The following is a 25,643-nucleotide window of genomic DNA, read 5'->3' as shown; positions in this document are numbered from 1 at the left end:
GGAACATTCAATGGGATTAATAAATAGTGAAGTCATTTCTGGTAACAACTTCCAAATTACTCATTTCTACTAAAATCTGTAAAATCATGTTTTCACCTACTAGTGATTTGGATGATTATGAAGAACAAAACCACTAAGACTTAACAAATAACAGTCATCTCTGCTGGGTGCTTTTCTTCATGAAAATCTTAACATGTTCATTAAAGAGTAGTTCACAGGTTTAATACTGAGAGACTACAGAGCAGAGAGGGCTTCTTCCCTCTCTGAAGGGGAGAGGAGTGATTACTAAGTAGAGATACATAGACAGATTCTTACAGTCCTTACAATCGAGTTTTGCTCTAACTTAGTGTGAGCTTTGGCCTGTGTAATATTAAGTACATTTCCTTCGTATGTATTTTATATGTATTTATTATTTATTTGTATTGCATATTTGTGGGTATTTAATTATGTCTTTATATTTAAACTTATATTCATTTTTTAAGTATTTTTATGTTTTTTTCTGTTTTCCCTATTTATTAAGGCAGCAAAGTGTGAACGTGAATTTCTGTCCTGTGTTTGTCAAGAAAACTTGCTTCACCTCAGAAAGCAGCACAGTCTGTATTATGATACCTGCCATGGATGTAGCGTTCAGGCTTTTGCAGAGAGCAAGAGCTTTATGACAAAGCCCCAAACTGTTGCGTAGATACGTTCCACTTGTATGTGGTATTATTCTAACACCTGTGGTTTCAAATCATTTCTAGAATGTGTGGTCGCATTTTCTGCTACTACTGCTGCAACAACTACATGGTGACAAAGCCGGGTGGAAAAAAGGAGCGTTGCTGCAGAGCTTGTTTTAATAAGCCTAGAGTCATTGTGGACAGTACAGATGACTCTGGATCCAGTGCCAACCAGGAAGGATCACCAGCTTCATTGGAATCACCTGTGTCACCACCTGAGAGGGCTTTTGGTTAGTGTGTTGTTTGCATGTTGTGGAGAAATAAGTAGGGTTCTTAGACATTCTCCAAGACACCACATGGTCACCTCCTGTCCCAAGGACCTGCACGTCCATGGAGTGCTTTCAGGGTGGGACTGGTCCCATCTTTGATTGGTATTGGCAGAAATTTGCATGTATGTTAAATGAGTGTCAGACAGCCTGAGGTTTTCGGTCGGTTCTAGTAGCTATCTAATGCTTCTGTAAGGGTAGAGGAATGGCCTAGTCTTCCCCCTTAAGGGTTTTGCTTGTTTGTTTTCTGCATAACCAGCTAATATTGTTTATGTTTCTTTTCACCTCCTTTTACGGCACAGTTGCAAGTGAAGCCTGTAAACCACCAGATGATGCAGCATTTGATATAATCACTGATGAGGAGCTGTGCCAAGTACAGGAATCAGACTCTCTCCACAATGAAAGTGAGATGGAAAGAGATTCTCTGGATCAAAGCGTGACAGATCTGTGAGTAAACACTGCTTCATGGAGAGGGAACTCTCTTGGGTTTTGTTTGGAGTGTTGGTTTTTTTTTTCATTCAGTGAGGATAGCCAACCTCTGCATAAATAGAAGACACTTCTTTTCCCAGCCACATGTTCAGTAAACCGACACAAAATAATTACGGCCTAGTTGCACAGTCAGCATCAAATCTAGTAAATTGAAACAGCTGTGTCCTCTCCCTCCACCTGCTTCACCACAGCATGGAGGAGTGATCCCAGTTCTGTGCTGCCATCAGGCCAGCTGTCACCATTAAAATCAGCTTGCAGGCCATACTGGATCGCTGGTCATTCACACTTAACTTATAATAGGATCTAAGTGATACTCTCTGTCAGACTCACCATTACTTAGTATCAAGAGAAGGAGGTCAGGAAAGATAAAGAAAGATGTGCTCTATGACAGGCTTCTTTGAACTGAATGTGAAATAGCTGTGTCTGTAGGATTCTTTACTACTTTAAAGATAACAGCTTACAGAAAAGAAAAGGAATTGCAATTGCGTAGCTAACTCTAGCACAAGTTTGTTCTTTTTTTCTTAAGAAAATGAGAGTAAATGCAGATTTCAGTTTTTTTTTTTTTACATCTACTTCTATGTGAATTAGCAATGAAGAGGATCTAAGGCCATCTGAGTATCTGGATACTTGGTTTGCAAACTGTTGTAATATTATAGTTTAATATATATCCACGTTTATACAAAGTATTTTCTTACTGTTCAAATATTTTCCAAAAATTCTGTTCTGTAAAATGCATTATCTTTCAAAAACTTTGATATATTGGAGAAGAAAAAAAAAAAAAGAGTGATTTCACCTAAATTGTGTGCTTGTTTTGCTTCTGAGCAGAAAAATAAGTGTGATAAATCTAAATGCTAAACTGAAAATAGCCACAGAGTAACAAACCTACTGCTGAGAAAGCAGACGTAGACTTTTTTGCCCTCAAGAGACCCATTTCCGGCATAAACCACAGTGACTTGCAGTTTGGATAGAAGGCAGACTGTGCAGATGGGTTTTTGGAAAAAAAAAACAAAAACTTTTCAAAATTCTACGTTTTTGTTGCTTGGTGAATAAGTTCTATGTATTCTGCCCGGTTTGTGTGCTGTTGACACTGACAGTATATTCGTGTTCATCATGCGTTGGGCAGACATGAACTAACTGAGCTTCACAATGCTCTTGTTAAGTTAGTATTGCCTTTCTTTTGCAAAGGGACAATTTTCAGTGGGGGGGTTTGTTTGTTTGATTTTAAGAAGAAGAAAAAAGTGTGATGTACTACTACTTTGAATTCATGTTACCTCCAGAGGGGATATCACAGGTGAGTTAGCTCTGGAGAATACAACCAGGAGAAAAGAAATAAATGTGTGTCACCATTTTTTTCAGTTTGTGATTAGGCTAGATTCATCTTGTCCCACAAAGTATTCAGGCTGGAAGGAAAGATTGCCACTAACAATGGAATACTATTCTCGAAGGGCGCCCATACAACATCCTGCTTGCACCACGTAAACTTTTAAAGGCTGTCCATCTCCCCTTGCTCACAGATCATAGGCAGGAAAGCCAGCAAATAGTGTTTTATCGTCTGTCACTCTTGGTTCGTTAGTGTTATGAGCTGGGGGGAGAGTCCTACTGTGATCATACTTGGAGCTTGAGACATACTTTGCAGAGAAGGCAGACCACACCTGCCCCTCCTCAGTACACTTGTAGTGTCTGAAGGGTCTCACTAGGCTGAACGCTGGAGGAGAATGCAGAATGGCCTTCTCGCGTTGTGGATGACTTGAGCATCTTGTGTTGATTGTGTGGTTTTATGTTACGGGAGAGATGCAGAAACTGTTATGTGAGTCAGACGATGGTGTGGCACCTGTGGTATGTGTTGAAGAAAAAAAGCAGAGCGCGGTGTTGATTATGAGAGCACAGAAGTTCATTTGTCTCTGTGGTGAAGAGTATATGTGTACCCAAAGCCTGAGTGTATCTTAGCAGGCAAGAAGATAGTGCAACATTTTATACCATGGGTACTTGAAGGTAAACATGCCAGACCCAGTATACTGAATGTGAGCAAAGGTTCCGCTAACCCTCTGTCCTGTCTTTGACAGCAGCCCATAGTAGATGTACTGATAATTTCCCAGTGTGTTTTCTCCCACCTTCCAAGGATCTGCAGTTCAGGGACTTTCTGAGCTACTGGTTTCACTGCTGCAGGTTTCTTGGCCATACTGGACTGGTGGACCACCTTGGCTTCATGTAGACCTTTGATCATTTTTTTGAAAGTGACCAGCTAAATGTGGCTTGATTTCTATGCGGCGATTTCAGGTAGTCTTGAAGCATAAATAACAATCCACTGGCATCCCAATAATGTTCTCTTTGCATGAAATTGAATAGATGGGGTAGAATTTGCTTTGATATTGTGCCTGGGAAAGACAGAAAGGATCCACGATTGTGCTTGCTAGATGCATGTCTGAGGAATGCATACAAATAAGTAAGTTTTCAGGCCACTTCTTTATTGGAATTCTGCTGAAAGTAGTCCAAGCTATTCAGGCTTTTTTGCCAGAGATTTGAACTAATTGGTGCAGCTCTAAAAGGGAGGGAGATGAGCAGCCAAGAAAGGGAAGAGAAGGGAGGCTGAATGGGCCAAACAGACAGAGAGAAGATCTGCAATAGCCATGCTCTGTTGCCAGAGTTTCTTACAGCCTTACTCTGAGTGTCTGGATAAGGTTTTCACACTGGTGTTACCTTATTTTGGGTGTGAGTCCTTGCTGGACTGGAAGTGGGAGCTGATACTCAAAGCAGTAGATTGTCTTAAAGTACATTTTCTTTTCTATTTGTCCTCCTTTTGGTGTCTGCTGTACTGTTACTCTATTTTTCACTTGTTCTCTTCACTTAACTCTGCCCCTGCAGTTCTTTCCTTGAAGTGACATGAAATGGTTACAACAGCTTTACTGCTTAACAGCAGGCTTTGAGAGACTGCCTTTATTGGTACAAGTCAATTCAGAACCAAATAAAACTCATCTTGGTCATGAGCTGCACAGGTATGTGCGCAAGGTAAGACAGATGCTGTGCCAGCGTAACTCTGACTGACCTTGAAGCAGCTCTTTCCTTACCATTAGGGTTAAGCAGCAGTTGCTTCGTACGTTCAGATCTGTTATTTGTGTTTGGAGCAGCTTGATTGAAATCTTGATGTGAGAAGCTGAGATAAGTTGTGCAATTGTGGTACGCCTTGCTGCTTCAAGGCTCATGGGTTCTCTTTTGAAGTGTTGTATTTTTAAACTCTTTGATTTCTAAAGCATTCACATTTGCCTATTGTGTTCTAAAACAAAGGTCAGGATATTGCATAGCATTAGGTCAAAGTTCCCAGGATAAACCAGTGCACTGTATTTCCATTTTAACATATCGTAGAAATTACATGCCTGCAATAAATGTCACAGCAGCAGAATCAAGATCATAGACAGCAGAAGTTTAAAAAAATAAATTAAAAAGAAAAAAAAAATTACTGCTACCCTGGTACAGAAACAACGAGTTTATTAATACCTTGGTACTGCTTTTGGTAGAAAGGACAACTCAGCCTGTCTGCACTGTGGTTGCTTTGTTTTGGATTCTTTTTTTCTTAATGACTCATAACACTCTTTCCTGACCTAATTACAGCTCACATGGCTGGGCAGGCTGCCAGCCAAAAGGGGGAACTGCATGTGGTCTGATGCACTCGCTGCCCTGCGCAGAACCAGCCGGGGAGAGGAGTGGGGACAGGAGCGCCTCTCGCCACCCTCTGCCGGGAAAGCCTGCCTTGCAGCTGTGTGTCGAGATAGCAGCTTTACTTGTCACTCAGACGTGAAAGCACAGCACGTTCCTTTCTAGTTCTCTTTTTAAGGGTATTGCACCATTTCACTATGGGAGAAACAAGAAAGATTGTGTAGTTAGAAAGGGATTGCCTAAGCAGCTGTTTTCTAATGGGGAAAAGGTGACATGCGCACAATGGTGCCACCAAGGGTCAGGTACCACTGAGCTGCAGTGATCTGGTAAGAAGGCCTGAGTGTTAAATGGGGAGAGAAGGAACATCCAGACTGAGTGCAGTTACTGCAAGAATGGTTTGAAACAGATTAAAACTGTTATTTCCAAGTTGTAATGCAAAGGACTTTCAGCCTTTGGGCCAGACCCAACCCTGCCTTCATCATAGGCAGCCCACAGCTACATAAAGCCCTCTGTCTGCTCCTTTCCAACATCCCTTCTTTCTTTTCCCTATTCCAGTCTCCACCCCTGTTCTGCTACTCTCTGCAAGAGTTTTTGCATACATTCTGCCCCAGCCTGCACTTCCCCCTTTGCACTTTTTTGCCTCCCAATGGGAAGTGGAAAGGAGGGACTGCAGGAAAAGGAAGGAGAACAACTAAGGAATCCACAGTTTCATGGCAAGGGAATCCTGGTGCCAAGGGGATGCCTGGAAAAACAGACTGGAAAGATGTCATGGTGCAAAGAATGTGTGGGAATTAGGGTGTGAGGGTTTGCATCTAAGCACTGCTCAGTGTTAGAGCCCAGGTGCAGTATGATATCCCTTGTGTTGACAGGGGCCTAGTCATCTGGCAACATGAGCTCTGTTAACAGAGGTGAGATACAAAGATGTGTATGGGAGATTCAGGCCATGAGCCTAATATTAGATGTAAGGCAGATGAAAATGCTGCTTTATTACCGAAATTTTAGATGAATGCTAAAGGAGTGCATGTGGAAACCTTCTCCCAAATGGAAAAATACAAAAAACCCACAATAAAACCCAACTACACAAGAAACCCAGCATGAAGATTGAAATGTGTATGTTTTTAATCTACAAATTCTCATTAAATGAACGAGCTGAACTAAAATATACATCTTTGAAACAAAATTCATAAATGATTTTGTTATAAACGCCGTTCACGGAAAACCAGCAGGCCAGAGGTTTGGTGAATGTCTCAGCCCCTCTGGAGTCAAGAAGTCCAAGTTAGCCTTATATCATGATGAACGGCATTTTATCTCATTGTTTCTTATACATTTTGAAGATTTTCTACACAGTTAACTCAGTTACCGGCTTTGTCTTTGGATCAGCTCTGACCAGGAAAAGCAGAAAGCGCTGAAGTATCATGATTAAGATAGGTTGGCCTAAAGCCGATCACAGTGTCTTTACTAATGGGATTGTATTTCCTCTTTCATGCAGATTACCTATCTCAGTATTTACAAAAAACCCCCAACAACGACAACAAAAAAGCTGTAAATAGTTGTCAGATTTTCTAGGCAGTTTTATAGTGGGTACATGCTTGTTGCATCTGCATTATTTGAGGCAGTAAAAGTCTTAGAGCCTTCCTCTTCAGTGGTTTGCCACTGTTTAGCTGTAACTTGCCGTTTGATGCATCTTGAGTTTTTAATAATTTTCTGTAAATTCCTCCTGAATTTCACCCCCATGAAGAAATACAGAACAGGGTTAAGACAGCCGTGGAAATAAGCAAGAGCTTCTGTTATGATGATTGCATATTCAAAGCTGCTGTTCAAGTTAAAGCTCCAGTCTATGATCTTTATCAGTCTCAAGAAAGTATAGGGTGACTGAGTAAGAATAAATATTGCAACGAGAGAAAATATTTTTTTTAAAGATTTGTTCTTTTGAAAACTCTTGGCATGCAGTAAGGTTCTAATAATTAGCGAGTAGCAGATAATCATGGCTAGCATGGGAATAAAATAGCCAAGGGTCACTTGGATCACTTCAAGAGCTAGTTCTGTGCCGTGGTTTGGGTATTCTTCCTGACATACTGCTTTATCAATACTAAACACCTTACTAAAAATAAACTGCGGTGTGGCAAATGCTAGGGAGATCACCCAGATCAAAACACAGACTAATTTGCCCCATGTCATTCGTTTGGTTTGACACGTATGTGCTTTGGTGGCAAAAGTAATAGCAATAAGCCTGTCAAAGGTGATGGATGTTAGAGTTAACATTGAAGTGTACAAGTTCAGAATATACAAGCCCCGTATGATACGACATGCCGTGGTGCCAAAAGTCCACTCCTGACCAGCAGAATACGCCCAGAACGGCAGCGTCCAAAGGAACACCCAGTCAGCTATTGCCAAGTTCACCAAAAACACATCTGTCAGTGTCTTCAGTTTCTCATAGAAAACCAGTATGACAAAGACCAGCGCATTTCCTGCTAGCCCAAGGATGAAAACAACCGAGTACACACAAGGCAGGAAGACTCTTGTAAATGTGTGAAAATTCTCACTTCCGTTTTCGTAGGAATCAATGGTGGAGAAGTTATAATAAAAGTTATCAACATCTGAAGTTGCCATGTTGCCTTCTTTTTAAAGGCAGCCTGTAAGGAGACACATTGAGATTTTTTTACTCAGCAAGTAATGAAATCCTAATGCATCCAGGAGACAGACAGAAATCCTAAGTGCTAACACATAAGAGCTGTAGTAAAACATCCATGATCGACAAAAGCAAATATATTTATTTGCTGAAGAGGGTTGTTTTGACAGTCAAGACCCAAACACAACAGCTGGTGGATTTAAACACATCATCTGTTACAAGATTTATACTCATGGCGACTCAGAAGATAAACAAGACAATTACAGAGGCTTCCGAAAACGGGTTATGGATTAAGCTTTCAAATCCATCAGTGGTTTAGTGTTTGGATCAAGCGATTCTGGAGGAACCCATGAGAGAAACAGAATTAATTTTGCCAAATGCAGCCTTTGGGCTCAGGTTGCAGGCTCTAAGCATCAGAGCGGTTTGGCTTGGGTTGGACCTGTCTCCAAAAGTAGAGTTTGAGTCTCAGTGAGTGAGCGCTTTAGAGCTTGTGGTTCAGCCTTAGCTCGTTGTTTAAATGTTAGTCACGTCACCAGATGGCGGCACTTCTTACTTTCCCTTTCTCAGGTGACTTACTGAAAACATGGAGGATTTTCATTAATGTCTCTTTCTCGTTTGATTTTGGTTAATCCATTTCAAACATTTTTATTACTGTCGGAGAGAGGAGTGACCACTTCTCTGTCAACCCGCCTCCGTCGCATGCCCTCTCGAGAGCTGATGCAGTATGGCAGTGTCAGCCCTCCAAGGCAAGGGGATGTTTTCTGTCAGGGCTGTCGCCAGCACATAAGAATAACAGTAACAACCAGATTTGCAAGCTGTTCACCTTGTAAATAAAGCCTTTTGTGAGACAGGTTAATGGGGTTTTCAAAGATTTAGCCTAAGGTTAAATGTCCCGTCCCTTGAGCTACAAAAAGCGTGTCTCTGTGGGACTAATCCCACTGCAAGTTATTACTCAGCATAAGATTAGCAGAATTCGCCTCTGAATCATTTAGATTTGCAGGAAGGCCTCGCTTGTGTGAGTTACGTGTGTGCAGCAGATTGAACGTTACCCGAAAAAGTAGTTTCTATGGTGCCAAGAAACAGAGCCAGTGCAGTCTGTTAGTCACCAGAGAAGTACTATAAAACTGCTTGCCCCTTTAAAAAATACTTTACTTTTCAATTCAGATGGAGGCCAAGGACGGGATGAAGATAACCTGCAAAAGCAAGTTAGGCTCAACAACATTAAGGCCATGTATACTGGAACAAATGGAAGCACTGTGTTCTATTTTACCTACTCTTTGCAACAGCAGTCAGCTGGTGTTTCTTGCCTCTGTCTTGTAAAGGAAAGGTGTTTTTTTCCTCTGAGCTGAAACAAAGTAATTACCAGGCACTCAGTTTTGTAGTTTGATAACATAACATTCAGTTAGTAGCCTTACTAAAGTCGTACAGATCCTCTAGTGTCCAAGCTTACTGGAAATTAGCCTTTAGGATAGTCTTATTGACTCTTGTAAAAGAAGAATTTTTAACTTAATATCCATTAGAACAGACCAATAACCTTGTTTCTCCCCCCCCCCCGCCTCCAGTGGATGGTAACTTCTAAGAGAAAGTCCAGCAATTTCCTTTAAAAAGGTTTTCATTTATTCATAATGCGTTGTTATTACGTTACCTAATATTTTTTCTAGCCAGAAGCTATTAAAGCATCCTGCTTGTTACTTACACACCTAGGCTAGAATCCACATTGTGTGCTCTCTCAAACTTCAGAGCTGTTACGCCTTGTCAGACTAGTTATTTGTGGACTTACAGTGGTAATCTTTCTACCCGAGGAGAGATAGTGGGAAAGCATTGTGTTAGGTAGATAGGGAAAGAGGAGGACGAAAATTCCTTGCTGAGGAGAATAGCGAGCAGGATGAGTTTATTTGCAGGGAAATGTTGTTACAGTCTATGTGGACCAAGTCTAGGTTGCAAAAAGATTTAGAAGTTTAATAGGAGCTTAAATTGGATAGGAACAACATCACTGGTAGAAAAGTGAACTAAAGAGAGTTGTGTAGTGTCCAGTGTTAATACACAATTTGTTTTGAGGTCTAGTTCTGTTAAAGTTAACTTGCAAATTAATGAAACAGAAATGCAAGCAAGTAATGGAGAGTCTGAACAAGCTATTCTGGTTTGGCCCAGCATAAATAGTTCTCCTCCTGCCACCAGAAGGCGGTTGCTTATTATTTCCACCACTCTGGGAATTGGGCATCACAGGAGCTGGTACTCTCAGTATTACAGGGGTTTCCCCAATTTGGTCTCCAATGTCTAATTTCTGTTGTGCTCATCAGCTATCCTGCTTTAGTAGCTGCACCTGAAAAGCAGGGTTTAAAAAGCAGTAATAAGTGATCTTGCCAGTTGTTCATTTCTGTTGTCTCAGGGTTCCAAACAGAAACTCCAATATAGTTCAATCTTTTTTAAAAAAATATATAAATAAAAAGTAATTTTAGCACATAATAATAAAAAGCGTTATTTGCCATGACAGTATATTCAGGCTATAAACAGAAAAAGGTAAATAATGCTTATCAGCATCACGTGATGTGTCTTGCTGAGAAATGAACTGATTTCATTACAAAAGGGTTTTGAGATAATTTCACCTATTCTCATTACTATCTCATACATATTTGTTAGAAGACATGAGAACATATCAGGAAGACTCAAGCACATATGAGTTAGAAAAACAGATTCTAGAGTTTAAGTGGAAAGGAGATAATTGACATAGACCCTCTGAGTTCCAGATATCAAAAAAATTTGTCTAAAGACCTGTTTCAAAAGCGAGCAAGCGTAAAGCAAAAAACTACTACAATAACAAGGCATCAGAAAAGATTTAATAACAAAACTAGAATGCAAAATCAGTATCTTCAACAGTCTGAATAAAACCCCACCATTTCTCTTGAATTTTGCATAGTCAGAATGGAGGATATGTATGATATCAACAAAATAATTCAAATTTGAATATTTCTAAATGCTAAAGCTTCTTTTTGTTCTTTTAAACTGTCTACTTATTCACCTGAAGTCAAGAAAACAGTCACTTACTAGACGATGTTGCATCTTAGGGGAACGCAGTCGTCTTATCTTTCAAAGGAAATGTGAAAGCGGCAGTTTGGTTTATTTATCAGTGCTGAAGTCCGTACCGCTACATCACAGCTTTCGTAGTTGTTGTTGACCAAAACGACACGATATGAAGTTATTCCTTTGTTTTGATTCTTGAGTGATGCTACTACAGATAGAATGGCTTGAACAAGTTGTGCTCTCGAGATCCAGTTCAAATTCACTTACATGTGGCCATTCGTCTGAAATGTCCAGAGTCAAATTTTTCAGAAAATCAGTTGCAAAATTAAAACTTAATCTGTATTTACCATTTTCCTTTTTTAACCACTCATGCATATTTTGTGACAATACTGGATTTTCCAATTCTTTCTAGTTTTACTAGTTTTTCTGGGGCAAAAATATTCTAGTGACAATTTTCTCTCAGATTTTGTTGCCCATCTGAGATGGGGTAGAGATGGCTAGAAAGATACTATGTCGGTGACCATCCCCAAGTGAATTTTTTACCTTTAAGGCAATCTCAGCTGTAGTTAAAGGTAGCATATGTACTATATTTTCTTTCAGAGTCAATGGGAGAAGCTGGGAGGGCCTCCACACATTTACAAAAGAGCCAGAGGGGGCCTACCCTATGCAGGGGTGACTGTTCTCACTTGCAGCAAAGGCAGGGGTGGGAATTGACTTTTACAGCCTGTGGGTAGAAGATACAGGAGAGAAATAGTTGTGAGGAGGCTCTTGAGAGTGTGCAGGGAAGTGGAGGTGTCTGGGTGACGCTGCTCAATAGGTGTAGAAAAGTAATAGCCTTACTCATGGATGGATTCTGCAAGAGAGGAAGCAGTATTCAGAGAAGCTAGTCCATGCAGCTAGATCTTTGCAGCAGCCTGTGGTACAGGAGCTGGACTGCTTCTGGGACTCCATCCTGTAGAGTAGTGTGCTTGCACTTCTGAGTACTCGAGTTTGGTACCTGCAAATGTGTATAAAAAACCCAACACCAAATTTGACTTACCCCTACAGCGTCATTTACTGAAAGAAGACTACTTGCATGAGAAATGCAAGGCCCCGTAGTGCTCTTTAAAATTGAGTTCTCCCTTGTGCTTCATTGCATGTGGTAGCAATTCCTCTGTCTCCAAGAAACAAATCTGTAGCAAGGCGCTAAATATTTACAAACTGTCCCTGTCAAACAGAGGAACAATAGGTTTGCTGCAGCCACCTGCTTTTAGCAGTTATTTTCGGATGCAGAAGAGGGTATGAGGGTGATAAAGCAGTGGCTAAGCTACGTGGTACCACATGGACCCTAAACCGATGTGAATGTCTGTCTTGAGGAAAGAGACAGTTCCCACCGTGTTGCAGAGGGCCAGCAGTCGGCCCTTTCTGCCAGAGAGGCCCATTTGAATTCCTTAGAACAGTGTTCAGAGTCACTTTTGAAATGTCTTAATCGTGCATTTATGGAGAGCTCATCTGAGCTACTCTGTCAGCCTAGTTCACAATTGCAACTGCTGTTCCTCAGTCACCAGAGATGCTCCTTTTTAGACTGTATGGGCAGAGATGGAGACCCATGGAGATGGTCTCCCATGGAGACCAGTACCCTCCTGACGTCCATTGGCCCTTATCCGTACACAAGGAACCCTGGAATTACTTCTGTGTAACTTCTAATAAAATCTGTACAAAAGAAGACTGCAGTATCAGTAGCATTCAACCCTTTATCCTGCAGTTGGGATCAAAAGAAACTCAGAGATACTTTATTTCAGCTTGCTAGCCTAACTGTGATTTGACCTGTTTCCTCCCTTGTTTCAGAGATTGTGTTTCCATACAATATTTTTTGATGGCCTGCTTGAAGAAGCCCTCTCTGGCGTAGGAGTGGTGAGGGCTGCTGCTGTGTGTGTGTCTATGTACGTGTACCTCTGCGAGGCTGAAGGGCCTTCCTCGGTTTGCCTGCAGGAGACCCGCTACAGCATGCGTGAATTATCACTGTAACCTCAGAATTGTGGTAAAAATAGAGGTGAACTGTGTGAGTTTATCTCAGGGAGAGGGCTGAGAGACTAGCTATGGGTCAGTGTGAAGAACATTTCATTGCCTAGTTGTGAAGCCCCCTGGCGTGGAGAAACTGCACCGGCTGCAGGGAACCTGCAGGCCCTGGGATGGAACAGCCTCTGGGCAGGTACAGGCTGGCCACCAGCTCTGCTGAAAGGGCCTGGGGCTCTTGGGGGATAGCAGTGTAAACTTCAGCCAGAAACTGGCTTTGCTATACCTCTCCTATAATTCTGCCTCAGTTTCCCTGTAATATAGAATCATGGAATGGTTAGAGTTGGAAGGGACCTTAAAGATCATCGAGTTCCAACCCCCCTGCCCTGGGCAGGGACACCTCCACTAGAGTAGGTTGCTCAAATATCCTCTAAAGAACTGTGCAAAGAGAAAATTCTAAGGTATCTAAGAAAAAAAACAGCTCATTTTTGGGAGCAAATATCTCACAAATGAAAAAAACTAGGGTTACCCATAGAGCTGGCTGTAGCCTTGGTGACAGGCTGTGCAGTATTTAGGCTCTTTGGGGCAGCGGCTTGGCAGTATTTCTAGTGTTGATTCCGATAGTCATCCGTTTGCTGCCTCCTGCTGGGGAGGGGACTTGAAAGCACCCTGTTAATCCCAAATTGCTTATTTTGAAACCTGTTATCTGAACCTCTTGCAAATACAGCATATGACTGATGACTGAAAGTTGTCTTCATAACAGAGCTTTTGCCAAACCTCTTCCATATCACAATACTAAGAAAATCTCAAATATTGTCCCTCGGAGCACAGAAATATCCCTTTGTCATGCCTGTTTCCTTAGCTTGCTTTCTCTGTATGCACCAGTTGCCTCTGGTACAGATAGTTACTAGCGTAACTAGTTTTAAGGCAGGGGAGTTCTTTTGGTTTTTTGTTTCGTTTTTCACACAGGATGTAGCATAGTTAAATCCTACATTTTTCAGAGAAATGGCTGGGATTTCGTACATACCAATATGTGGGCCACTCACAACACATAGTGGTGGATCTTCATGTCTATCCATGTTTTTTCATCAGCTGCGTATGGGATGTTTTCCCGTCCCTACATATATCAGGGTCCTCCTGTGACCATTCCATCCCCCTTCCCACCCATACGTACTCCTTCATGCAAGATACTTGTTTTGTAACCTTTTAAAAACTCAGTGAGCTCATGAGCTCATGCTCCATCCCAAATCACGCCTCTCTTCTTGCCCACACTAAGAGCTGCCTGTACATCCTTTCTTCAGATCCTTGGCCATACTATTCCTTTCTCTCTCCCTTTCATTCTCTCTTTCATTCTCTCTTTCTCTCTTTCTCTCTCTCTTTCTCTCTTTCTCTTTTTCTCTCTTTCTCTCTGTCTTTCTGTCTTTCTTGCTGGAGAGGAAGGCTGGTAACTATGTTAGGGTGCCTGGGATAGGTACTCACCTGCTGCATAACAGCAGGCCCGAGGAATCATTTGTGCACTCCAGCATAATGCCTTCAATTGGTTCTTGGCATGAGATATTTACAGAGGTGTTTGCTGGGCTAAGCAGCTGTAAGAGGTCCTGTACAGTCTCCGCTCTCAGTTTTCTGGCTTTCATACATTTCAGTAAGGTTCTGGACCTGGACGACTGCAGTTGTATTCAGAAGTCATTGTGCTGCTGACAGGGATTTCACTGCTTAGCCACATGAAGCCATCACCTCAGATGCGAAGCTACAGCTTCCAGAGCTCAGGTGCTTCTGAAAACAGAAAATTATCAAGGGCAGAGTTGAACCAGCTTTTTTCAGATTTGAATTCTGAAAGGGACTTCTTATTTCTAACTTCCAAAGCTATTTGTGATGTTGGTCATGGCAGTATTTCAGTATCGTTTGCAAGAAATGCTTTCCATATGTAAGAACAGCCGCACTGTTCATCCAGCTGTGGGACAATGACCAACAGTAGATGCCTGAGGAAGAGCATAAGAACAGGACAAGCATGAAGTCATACTTCAAAATATCTGACCAGCCTCTGACAATCTGTGTCTCAAGGATTTGCTGAAACAGAGTTGTTCTCTTCTTCTTGTAGTGTCTTTTTCATGCTTCAGTTCTTCCTGCTTTTCAGCCCTACTTCATTTCACTTTTGAAAGAAAGTAAGAGAAACAGCCTGGATTTTGATGCATGAGGGTGCATATTCGTAAGCTGTGGACTTGGCAAGCTGCAGGAACATTCTTAATGCTGCCACCTAGTGTGAATAGGTCATGCAAGAATAAATTCTCTTGTTAGGGGGACAAGAGCTCCAGTTAAATCACAGGAGTGTGTTTCTTGTGTTTTCCACACGTGCTACCAGACCTTAGTTTAGACCATTGCGCTCAATAGGATATCAGAAAGAGAAGGATTTGCTTTGTGACTGTAGTGCACTTGGATTTAAGAGACAAAGTAGGAGACTTAGTGCTCCTTTAGCCTGTAGTGAGTAGGTGAGGTGAATTTATTGGTTAGAGCAGCCAAGTGGCAAGCTGATCACGTAACCACGTGTTAGATTGCAGCAGCAGCAGGAGTAAAGAATATTACATGTTAGAGGAGAACATGAAATGTTTATTGGTCCTGGGATTTAATTTACATTTCAAGGTCCCAAAAGAAAGGTGAAATGAACAGATTAAAAGGAACTCTAATGGCATCTCATAATAAATCATAGAGTTTGTCACTTCTGAGAAGCCCGTAGTCCTGTAATTCTCTTGGTCTGTATGAATCCAAGGCTGTGAAATTAAGGCTGCGTACCTATCACGACAGGAAGGGAGAGTTATGTGGATCACAGCTTGAAGTCTGTTGCTGTTCACACTGTGCAAACAAAATATATCTATAGGATTACAAGCTGTAACTTAGTTTTCCAATTTGTTGTTTGTTTTTTTTTTAGAATCGGTTTTCTTATCTAATTGTATAAAGATAGGTAGTTAATAATGAAATGATTTTTATCACTTCCTAAGTATTTGCATAGAAGTTATATGAATGTTCACGGACCAAGATGTATTGTGTCATTCCTACATTTCAGTGGGCGGGTAATGTTTGGTTATGGCTCAGGTTTTGGCACTTATTCACAGGTTTGAGCTTTCCCTGCAGCTCGCAGCGGTCTCCTTAGGGTATTAGCAGTGGCGGTATGACACTGAAGAAGTCAAAATCGCCCAAGAGGCTACAGGAATAAGAGAATATGAATTCCACAGATAAAAGTGCTCTATGAGTTCAGGAAACACGTAGACAGTGGTTGCAGTTTAATTTGCAGTCATAGCAGTAAATTCTTCCTGGTTCCAATCAATAGTGTCACCCCACTAAACTCACACATGGTTGCATGTGCTGACATAGTATTCAGATGCTGCTAATGACCAGCTGAAGGTGCTGTTGCCTGGAGATGTTTTCCCCTGCTCTTGTACTCAGCAGCGCTGCTTGTAGAGCATGGTCCTGTAGGATTTAAAAGAAAATGCTAAATCCTTGGCATTTTTCTGGGAATGACAACCTAATTTTCTCAGTTACCAACCTGCTGAGAGGCAGAGAAGCAAAGTAAGTGTCAGTTAGAGAAGCTCTAACTTACTTGGAAAGTATGAGCATATGTTTACTTACTCTCAAAGTCATTCTTCTCTCTCTGTCCCAGCCCTGTAGTTCATAGCTGGTGCTACTCCGGTGTTCACCCAGAGCATGCACCCTTTTTGAGGTAAGGAGTGGGTGGCAGGTTCTTCCATCTACTCCCTCTGCTCTCCTGGACTCATCATGGTGTGGAGGAGGCATCCTGCTTTGTCATCCCGACCAGCTTTTTCAGTGTATTCGTGTTTGGATCATCCAGTGTTTCTTACATGAAAAGAAGATACATGGTAGAGACTTTACAAGATAAAATATGTTTTGTGTACCATTGTCAGAATAAGGAACTGGATAATATGTTTGTAAAACACCTCACAGATTAAATCCAGGGCAAATGTCATATCCCTGTGCAAGCTTTGTTTAAAGGACACGTCTAGACTGTTTTGCTTGTGTCTGCCCTCCTTCAAGTTTTCTACATGTCAGGGAATATTTAAAACCTGGCAGTGTCTCAATAGGGAATTTATCTTAAGACTGTTGAAGAGATGTTCTGGATGTATGTATACCTCTTAGCTCAGGAAAAAAGGATGGGAACAGTTTTACATTTATGCAGAGTGGCTGACAGAATGGGGCTGCAGTTTTGCCCCGACAGTTTTGTCACTAGAATGAGCAAAATAAAAATTCTATAATTTGGCATCATGACTATCAAAACATTTCCTTTTCAGGAAGACATCAGCGTGCAGATGGCATTTGACCACATACTACTCAGACAATCATGTCTTTCCTGTTTTTTTTCTTGTCCTAGAAACAGCACGTGTAATTCTTCGAACTTTGATGAATCGGAAGAGTGGCAAGTTGCTCAAGATGCTGAGATATGCTTGTTGAAGTCAGGAGAAATCATGTAAGCAGAACAATTTTGTTACTACAAGGCTGGAAGAATAAAGGCTGAGCTCAGATAATCAGCTCTGTGAGCACAAGCCTTGCAGGCTGCTGGAAGAGCTGATCGCTTGTGTCCCACATTAGAATTTGGTCTGAGGAGGAGCAGAGAGTATAAACTACACAGAACAGCAGTAATGAGCCACGTCCTCTCTTTTGAGTCCCCCAAAACTTTAGTGCCAGTGGGGAATAAGGAAAGATTTGGGTCCATATCACATCAGAAAACCTTCCTTCCTATTCTTACTGGAGGAGGTGCTGTGAACAGGAAGGGGTCTTAGAGAGAAGGGTGTGTAATTCTAGTAGTCTCTGGAAGATGTAGGGGAAAGTCAGGGAGTGCAGTGCTAGTCAGACCTTTGTCATGGGGAGGGAATTCATGGCCTTTTGGAGCATGTATCTATTATACATAATATTAATATATACATAATACATATAATACATAATATTATCTAATATTATCTATATTGGTGGCCTCACAGAAGCTGTCTTGCCTCCTCTGGCTGATTCATGCCATAGCAAAAACTGTTCAGCTGAGCCTCTGCTCAGCTTCTGTGAACTGCGTGCACACAATTGTCTGCATGTATCCTGCTCTGAAATTAATCGTTATGTGCAATAGCGATACACCATATCACTTGCACAGCCAAGAAGGGAATCTAACATATGAAGATGCCTGTGACTTTGAGAAATTCCCCTTTGCTCACTCTCCCCTTAAGCCTAGCTTTGAAATTTTGGCTTAGTTATGGAGAAGGTTTTAAATTTTGGACTGCAGGGAGGTAAATCAGTCCATGTTTCAACCTTGTTGCTGCTGTTCAGAGAACCGGGTAAATGAAACAGTAACTAAAATCATATTTGGGCTGTTAGGGCAAAATGAAGAGTGATCGTTAGGTTATTAAAATCAAAAATCACCTGAGACACCCCAGCAGTTATTTCAGCTAAGAGGAACGTAACAAGGTAAGCAAAGCAATATGAAGCTTCCTCTCTGGCCAGAGTGTAATAGTTATCATAATAAATCAGCTGTGATCCATAACCACTGTGTAGTCATGGTTGGAAACTGAACACCTCCTTCCTCTAGAACAGCAAATCATCATGGTGACTGTGTGATATCTTCTGGCAAATGTGTTGATTTTTGATAGCTGCTGACAAACAAATCACAGTATTGTGATTTACACTGATTTGGAAACAATTTATTTGGCCTAAAGAGTGATACGTTAGATTAGTTTTAGTTAGGGTAATGTAGGTGAGATCCACAGCTCCTAGAAATTACAGGTTTCTCCTGAAGAAAGCACGCAGCATTCTCCTGTTTAAGGGCCTCACTGTCTGCAGTCTGAAATAGGTATCAGAATGAGGTAGGCTAATATAATGCCTTAAGACTCCAGAGCAGCTGGGTGCTAAGAACTCCCTTTTTAATTGGAAGTACTTTGCGTAAGCTTTTATGCAGCTTGCTTGGGTAAAACAGACCAAGCAGTAGCATTAGATGCTTCAGCGGATCTAGACAGAGCTGCTCTTCACATTCCATCCATCTGTCCCCTCTGTATTCCTGATCCCTATTTCCTGTACAAAAGATACCTAGAAAGGTGAATAAATTAGGTGACTAATTTTTGTTTGAATTGTTGTTTAAAAAGAACAGTAGAGGGCAGCAGACTCTTTTGTTTTACCATAGTAACTAAAAAGCTTTATTCAAGCAATAGCTTTTTCTAGAGGAAATGAAATAAAAAAGTGAGTAATACCCACATTTGCCAGAGCAGTGAAATTACTTGATATCAGTCACCTTTTCTGTAGTTCTTCCCTTCATCCAAGGCTGAATTTTTGTGCATGTTGTGGACCTGTCACAAAGTTGCTGTGGAGTCTGCCTCAGATGGAAAATAAAAAGCAATTTTTATTGTTTCTGTCTGAGTAATTAGATTGGATCTCTTAAAGTAATTGTATTTTTCTTCCTCACAGGATCAAATTACCCCTTACAGTGGAAGAGATATTAAATTTTGGGGAAAGCAACAGAGAGCTGTTCATTAAATCCAGCACCTACAGTATCATTCCCATCACCGTTACAGAGATGGGGTTAACAATTAGCTGGATCTTTTCATCAGACCCTAAAAGCATATCTTTCAGCGTTGTCTACCAAGAATCAGAAGACACACCGCTGGATCAATGCAAAGTAAGGCCTTTCTTTCCTTACTGCCTTAGAGATTGTAGTACACTACAGTCGGCCACCTGGAGGAATCAGCAAGTATAGCTAGGAGGTCTTCACAAGAGTGCCAGTTGCTATTCCATTAAGGACATGTTTCTCCAATTAAGCTACAATTCTTCTGAAGGCAGAGCTACATCTTTAATTAAGTAATGCTGCCTGCAAAAGTTGAGTTGAAAAGCACTGTAGCTTCTATTGGTCGCACCTGAAATTCATGCACTGTTACTAAGGAAAAATAAAAGTCCAAGCCTGCAAAATTAATCTTTTTTCTCTCCTCAATATTACTTAATGTGTGAACTGCTTAGGACTGATCTTGCCAGGCTCTATAGCAGAGGCCACAAGGAGACAGATAAATTGATTGGGTTACCTACAGTTCTTACAGAGAAGCATATATTTGAAGTGCCTTGATGGTGTGCCAAAGTGCTTTGCCAGTGCCCAAGGTACCATTTTTCTATGTGCTGTCCATATTTCATGAGGACTATGGATTAAGTGAATCTGTGTTACTCAGCTAATTGCAAAATCTTAATGAAGACAAGGCAGCTGTTGGTTTAACCCACGATGGTAGGGGGAGCTCTAAGGCTGTGATTTCACTGGGGGAATAAGACATTTATATAGCATGCGTTAAAATCTCTTTTTTTCTTAATCTGAAAGCCAAATGAAGAGTCGATGTTGCTTCAGTCTTGATACATCTATTTGATATAACTTTGGATTTTATAGGGTCATCCTTGATCTGTGTCAGCTGCTGTTCTGGCAACTGTCTCTGCTAGGGTTTTTCAGCAAGATAGATGGTTATACACACTTTTGCTATAAGCTTAGATATACAATTAAAATTTGCTTAGAAAGCTTATTTTATAATACAGGGAATATAAAAGCATATATTGAAAGACATATTTAGCTAAATTCTGTTCTTGGATGTATTTATATAGCTTTAATGTAGCGCTGCAGATGTTAGTAAACTTAGATTAAGATTAAAAAGATCACGATTTGATTCCATCTTTAAAGCAGTGATTTATAGCCATAGCTTAATGCTGTAAAGAGGTTATCAAAGGAAAACAGATGTCTCACCATGAGATTTTCGTTTGGTGAATTTTTAATGCTAATCAGTGAAAATAAATAGTTTTGCAGACACATATGCACTTTGAAGGTTTCAAGATGGCTCAAGTCTAAATATTTTTCTGAAGGCAAATGTCAATTTATGGGGCAAATAGCAAGTTTCATTTCGATTTGTATTGAATTCCAGGTTCTTATTCCTATGACCCGCTGCAATTCTCATAAGGAAACTATCAGAGGACAGGTGAAAGTCAGAAACTCTGGAATCTATACACTGATATTTGACAACACATTCTCTAGGTAGGTCCCAGCTGGCTGTAAAAGGTGAAATAAGCTTGGTTTTACAGACTGTGGAACTGATCAGATGTACCATTATTCCGCCATTCAGAAGTAGGTATGAGAAATTGGTCCTGGATTGGCAGAAGATCTTCAGTTCAAGTTTTGGTTCTTATTCCCTTTTTTTTCTTGGGTTTTTTTTTTTTTTCTCCCCTGGAACTAAATTCCACTCTTCTGTCTCAACCTCTGGGAAGGTAAACAGAAGTAAACAAGTCATTTGTGACTCTTTCCAAGACAGTTTAGTCAGGATTGTCATCTTATTAACAACAGACGTGGCAGCCCTTGCACAGGCATGCTTCTGAACACCAGTCAGACTTTTGCCTCAGTATAAACTGAAGGACTGAATATGCTTTTAAGGCTTCCTGTCTAGTTGACTTCAGCTAATGTGATCATCATGCTGTCTTTTTTTCCTTGACAGGTTTATCTCAAAAAGAGTGTTTTACCACTTGGCTGTCGAGCGACCTGTCATCTATGATGGAAGTGATTTTCCATAGCCTTTGACTATACTGCGTTATTTTTAATTCAATTTTTAAGAAATGCTATTATTTATGTACACGTAAGCATTATGATTACCACTGTGTTTGAAGACTTTGAAACTATGCAATAGTTATAATGCACTTAGAAAACATGTATACACTAAAAACCGGAAGCCTTCTTAGGAACACTAATGGTTCTGTACTGTGTACAGATTGCTGAAAAGCCATGTTTTTTGATATAACAGGTCAATAATAACCAAATTTTTTTCAGTGGGGAAAAAAATAAATGTGGGGGTGTCTAAATGCAAACTGAAATTCTCTACTGAAAATTGAATTACTTTTCTTCCAAAATATCCTTCAAAAGGAAATTTAAAGAAAAATGTGTATTTTTGTTGACCTCTTCATGGAGAAGTAAATATAACCATTTCTGTTCTGCTCTAGTGCTCTTACAATCAGAACAACAACTATGCAATACTTCAGTCTTCACAGGCATATACTGTAATCCATCTAGAATTTTTTATCTTTCCCAAGTTTTATAAAATGTAAACATAGGGGTTTTTCACATTTTGAACTAAGATTTGGTAAGTCTTAACTGGCTTTTACAAATGCTTTGGTACTAAATACCAATTACAAAATAATACAACACGAAGCAGCAGCTCCTTTCACTTTTGCTCACCATACTCCGTAAGTTGCTCCACTGAAATGAGCTCTTACGGTAAGTACCAGCAGCGGAATCAGGAGTATGATCTGTAGAATGAAGTACTGCTCACTGTGTCATATTAGGAAGAGGAGCATTCCTTTTTCCTGCTTTTGCACCTTAGTCATCAGCATTCAGAGGAAAGCACAGTTTCTGAGGAGGACAGCACTCTCTCTCCAGACCACGTGGAAGGTAGCAATAATGTTTGAGTCAGTCCCAAAAAGTCCATCCAAAACCAAATGCGTATCCAGCCCTGGAGCGCTCTCTGCCTGGTGTCAGTGCATTCTGCCTCTTTCCTAACCCTTGCAGTTGCCCTAGCCAACTGCTAACTTGCCATCTCGGATCTGGGGACAGAGCTGGCTGTAAACACTGCCTTTTAAGGGAAGACTGGGTTCTGCTTTATAGAAAATTTCCATGCAAACCATCTGCTTTCTGTATAGAATTTCAACTTTTTGTCAAAATCTCTGAAAGCAGATTTTTTTCTGTTTAAAACTCCTGTCATCTGATGGAAAAGCAAAACATTTGGCAGAAGAAGGGAGAAAAGCTCTTTTCTCCAAGCCAGCACTCTTCATCATATTAGGTGTGTCTGATTTCTCGTGTTATTGTTCTCCCAAGGAAACCTCAGACAGACCTGGAAGACTTCAGCGCAGCAGTTGGTAGAAGACCAGCACAGCCTGCCAGGAACCCTGTAGACTCTTGGTGGCAGCTGTAGCTGGTAAATAGGGGTCATGGCAGAAAATAACGCATGAGGGGAAAGAAGAAAAAAGGGCAAACACAAGCAGAAGCAAATGATTTAGGGGAGGGAAAAGGGGTAAACTTGTAAATGTAAAAACAATGGTAAAGAATTGGAGGGATCAGCTTGACTAGGGAAGAAAGTCAGGAGAGTCCAGTTGGTGTTTATGTGTCGCTGGTCTGATCCATTACCCATAAGGGTTCTCCTACACCAGAAGGCCAGTTGTTTAAAAGATGGATATCACAAGGCAAGTGTTGGACATTTACATAGTAGCAGCTGAGGTAGGGGGAAATTTCTGATTATAGGAAAGAATAGTGCAGATAAATCTAAAGGTTGCTAATCGTTCATTTCGGTTGTTAACAATGTATAAATACAGTGATCTTGAAAAAAAATTGTGAAAGAATGACTACTTTTCGTGGAGCACAGATTTTAGGTGTCTGGCTCATGGATAGCTTTCCCTTCCCTTCAGATGCCTCTCCCCAGTACTGGTGGTGTGCTCCCCAGCCTCTGCCAGGCAGAGGGGACAGGGAGAGGTGCACTCCTGGTTTGCTCCCCTTCCTGAGGGAACAGGCTGCAACGCAGTTAAACCCTTACCTGGCTCCGTGCATGAAAATGAGATGGGCAAGCGACTGAGGTTGGCAATAAACAGGCCATAAAATGGCACATGGATCGGTTCATGAATTATGGCATGTTTCAGTGTTGAAGCTATATTTTGTATTTAATTAGGCAAGAAAAGATTTATTTATTGCTTAAAAATGGAGTACTGTGTACCATATGCTATGCATTTTCACTGAGCTGTTACTGAAGTCTGCTGCAGTTTTCCTTTAAGCTTTTAGGTGTGGTTTTTTAAAGCATTTTGCTGTTATTTTAGTTAGAATACTAATCTTACCAGGATATCTTTCTTAAAATGCCAAATATAAGGTAAAGGGACACTGTCAAATATCTTGGGCCAAAATATGACATCTCTGCTCAGAAGTATTTGAAATATCTCCATTCAAAATCATTTGACAGACTTGCCTCTGGATTTCCTCTCTGCATCCCAGTTCTTAACATTTTTTCATCCCGTGGCAAATACTTTTAAGCCACTCTTTATGTAACTCTTGAAGTAATTGGCTCTATCTGGTAAACCAGATCTTTCCCTGCAAGGCTTCCACGTAGACAGTCCCGAAGCTGGCTGAAACGTATGTTTGGGAGGAGGGGAAAAGAAAGACTGCATCCTTTTTTTTTTAACATTTGAGTCTTTATGATACTTTTTCTTCAGGTTTTCCTGCCCCATGAGAGTGGTTTTGTGGCTTTTTTGCTCTCTGAAAGAGAACTACGAGTGGAAGCCAGAACCTGTAGTTTAAAGACAAAAAGGTTTGCTTCTAACCAAGGCGACTATTTAGGAAGGAGAAAAAGTTTCAAAAGAGGAAATACTCAGACTGGTAAGGTACAAGTGGACAGGAGCACAGCTGTTCAAGAACAGGAATCCCATCATGTCACCTAGATGAGGGAGTCTTTTCCACCTCAGAGGCTGTGTAGAGAAGACAGTAAAGAACCTGTCATTAGTACCAGCGCTTTGTATCAGTGTCCCTGACTGTTTATTACTGGCGCCAAGGAAATGCAATAAAGGACTAGCACTAGTGTAGGTTTGTGCAAGAGATGATTTCGTTCAAGCACCTTATTCTCCCATTCACAAAGCACTTGTTCGTGTGAGCTGTGCCAGGGACACTGGTAAATCTGTTTACCTATGGATTCTCAGGTCATTTCTTTGAATTAGGCCTTTTATCCCCAGCTATGTAGTTAAGAGAAAATAAACATTTGAAATCAATCATGAGATTGATTTAAGGGGATGTCGCACTCATGGGACAAAGAGTATACATTGTGGTCAGCAGCTGAGTATTTTCCCTGGGTGCTGGAACAATGGAGGGTAATTTTTGTTATGCAGAGGTTTATGTAATTGCTTTAAGAAAATAACAGTGTTCCTTTACTCAGTGTTACTTTATGTTGCTTTATGAAAAATCACTGAGATGTATTGCACCCGAGTGTACCACGTGACAAAATAGCAAAGCTACAAAAGCCTGACTTTGCTACTTGTTTTAAATTGAAATTGCACTATAGTTTTAATTATTCTCAATCACTGAGATTGTAACTTGTTCAGAAGCATCTTTTGGTCTTAACTGCCAAAGAATTGCAAACCCCGTTCACATCAAACTTCACACTCCAGATGGGAGAAAAAGAGGTTTATGTATACCAGCGTCTGTACAGTTACAGAGATGTAGACGGTTGTGTACTGGAATGTTTCTTGATGCTTTCTTTTTTCCTTTTTTAACCTCAGGAATTAAAAAAATAAATTCTATATCATTGAGAGTGTATGTCCCTTTTCTGCCTCAGAGAGATAGCTTTGTCTGGACGATAAATCAGGTGATTTTATGATCAGCTGCGAAGCAGGAAAAAATATTAGAAAATAAGGAAAATAGAAAGTAGTTTGTCATGCTGGTGGAGAAAGGCCACGTCTGTGTGGTAGAACCAAGCAAAAACAAAGCCTCGCTGAGGACAGCAATTGCACTCGCAGTGGTCCAGGACACTGAGCAGTGGTGCCCTTCTGCTTAGGGCTCCCGTCTGGTTTTCCCCGGGTGCTGGCCGGGTCTGCAGGCCCGGGTTGTGCTGCAGGGCTGTGGGAGGGAAAGGAGCCCTGTGTGAGCTGGGGGACTCTTCACCTGCCACCTCGGAGTTCACAGCTGTAGTCCCAGCCCTGGGGCACGTGGTAAATGCATAGGCTCCTCTCAGCTGCTGGGGACATCCAAATGCAACAACGGGCCCCATCACAACCAGTCATCGCTTCTTTTATTAATTATTTCTGTTTCCTCACAGGAGTTTCCTGCTGGGGTTGAGGCCACAGCGCTTCCTGTCCCCG

General features: G+C 41.1%; 2 protein-coding genes across 3 annotated transcripts in view; one reads left to right on the top strand and one right to left on the bottom strand.

Annotated features, from left to right (window-relative positions):
- Positions 1 to 25,095, top strand: part of FYCO1 (FYVE and coiled-coil domain autophagy adaptor 1) — a 53,776-nt gene extending 28,681 nt beyond the window's left edge. For both annotated transcript variants that reach the window (XM_074151053.1, XM_074151052.1), the window contains exons 13-18: positions 741 to 946; positions 1,285 to 1,429; positions 17,146 to 17,241; positions 19,215 to 19,425; positions 20,696 to 20,805; positions 21,260 to 25,095. In XM_074151053.1, coding sequence (XP_074007154.1) covers positions 741 to 946; positions 1,285 to 1,429; positions 17,146 to 17,241; positions 19,215 to 19,425; positions 20,696 to 20,805; positions 21,260 to 21,335 — 844 coding nt within the window. In that variant the 3' untranslated portion in view covers positions 21,336 to 25,095. The remainder of the gene's footprint in view (positions 1 to 740; positions 947 to 1,284; positions 1,430 to 17,145; positions 17,242 to 19,214; positions 19,426 to 20,695; positions 20,806 to 21,259) is intronic.
- CXCR6 (C-X-C motif chemokine receptor 6) lies at positions 6,695 to 7,732 on the bottom strand. The gene has a single exon (XM_074150913.1). It carries the CDS (start codon positions 7,730 to 7,732, stop codon positions 6,695 to 6,697), a length of 1,038 nt encoding a protein of 345 aa, XP_074007014.1.
- Positions 25,096 to 25,643: the final 548 nt, after the last annotated feature.

This window comes from Numenius arquata, chromosome 7, assembly GCF_964106895.1.
Source record: "Numenius arquata chromosome 7, bNumArq3.hap1.1, whole genome shotgun sequence".
In the NCBI taxonomy this organism is placed as follows: domain Eukaryota; kingdom Metazoa; phylum Chordata; class Aves; order Charadriiformes; family Scolopacidae; genus Numenius; species Numenius arquata.
Note: the sequence above shows the minus strand (reverse complement) of the source record. Positions and strands in the feature narration are given on the sequence as shown.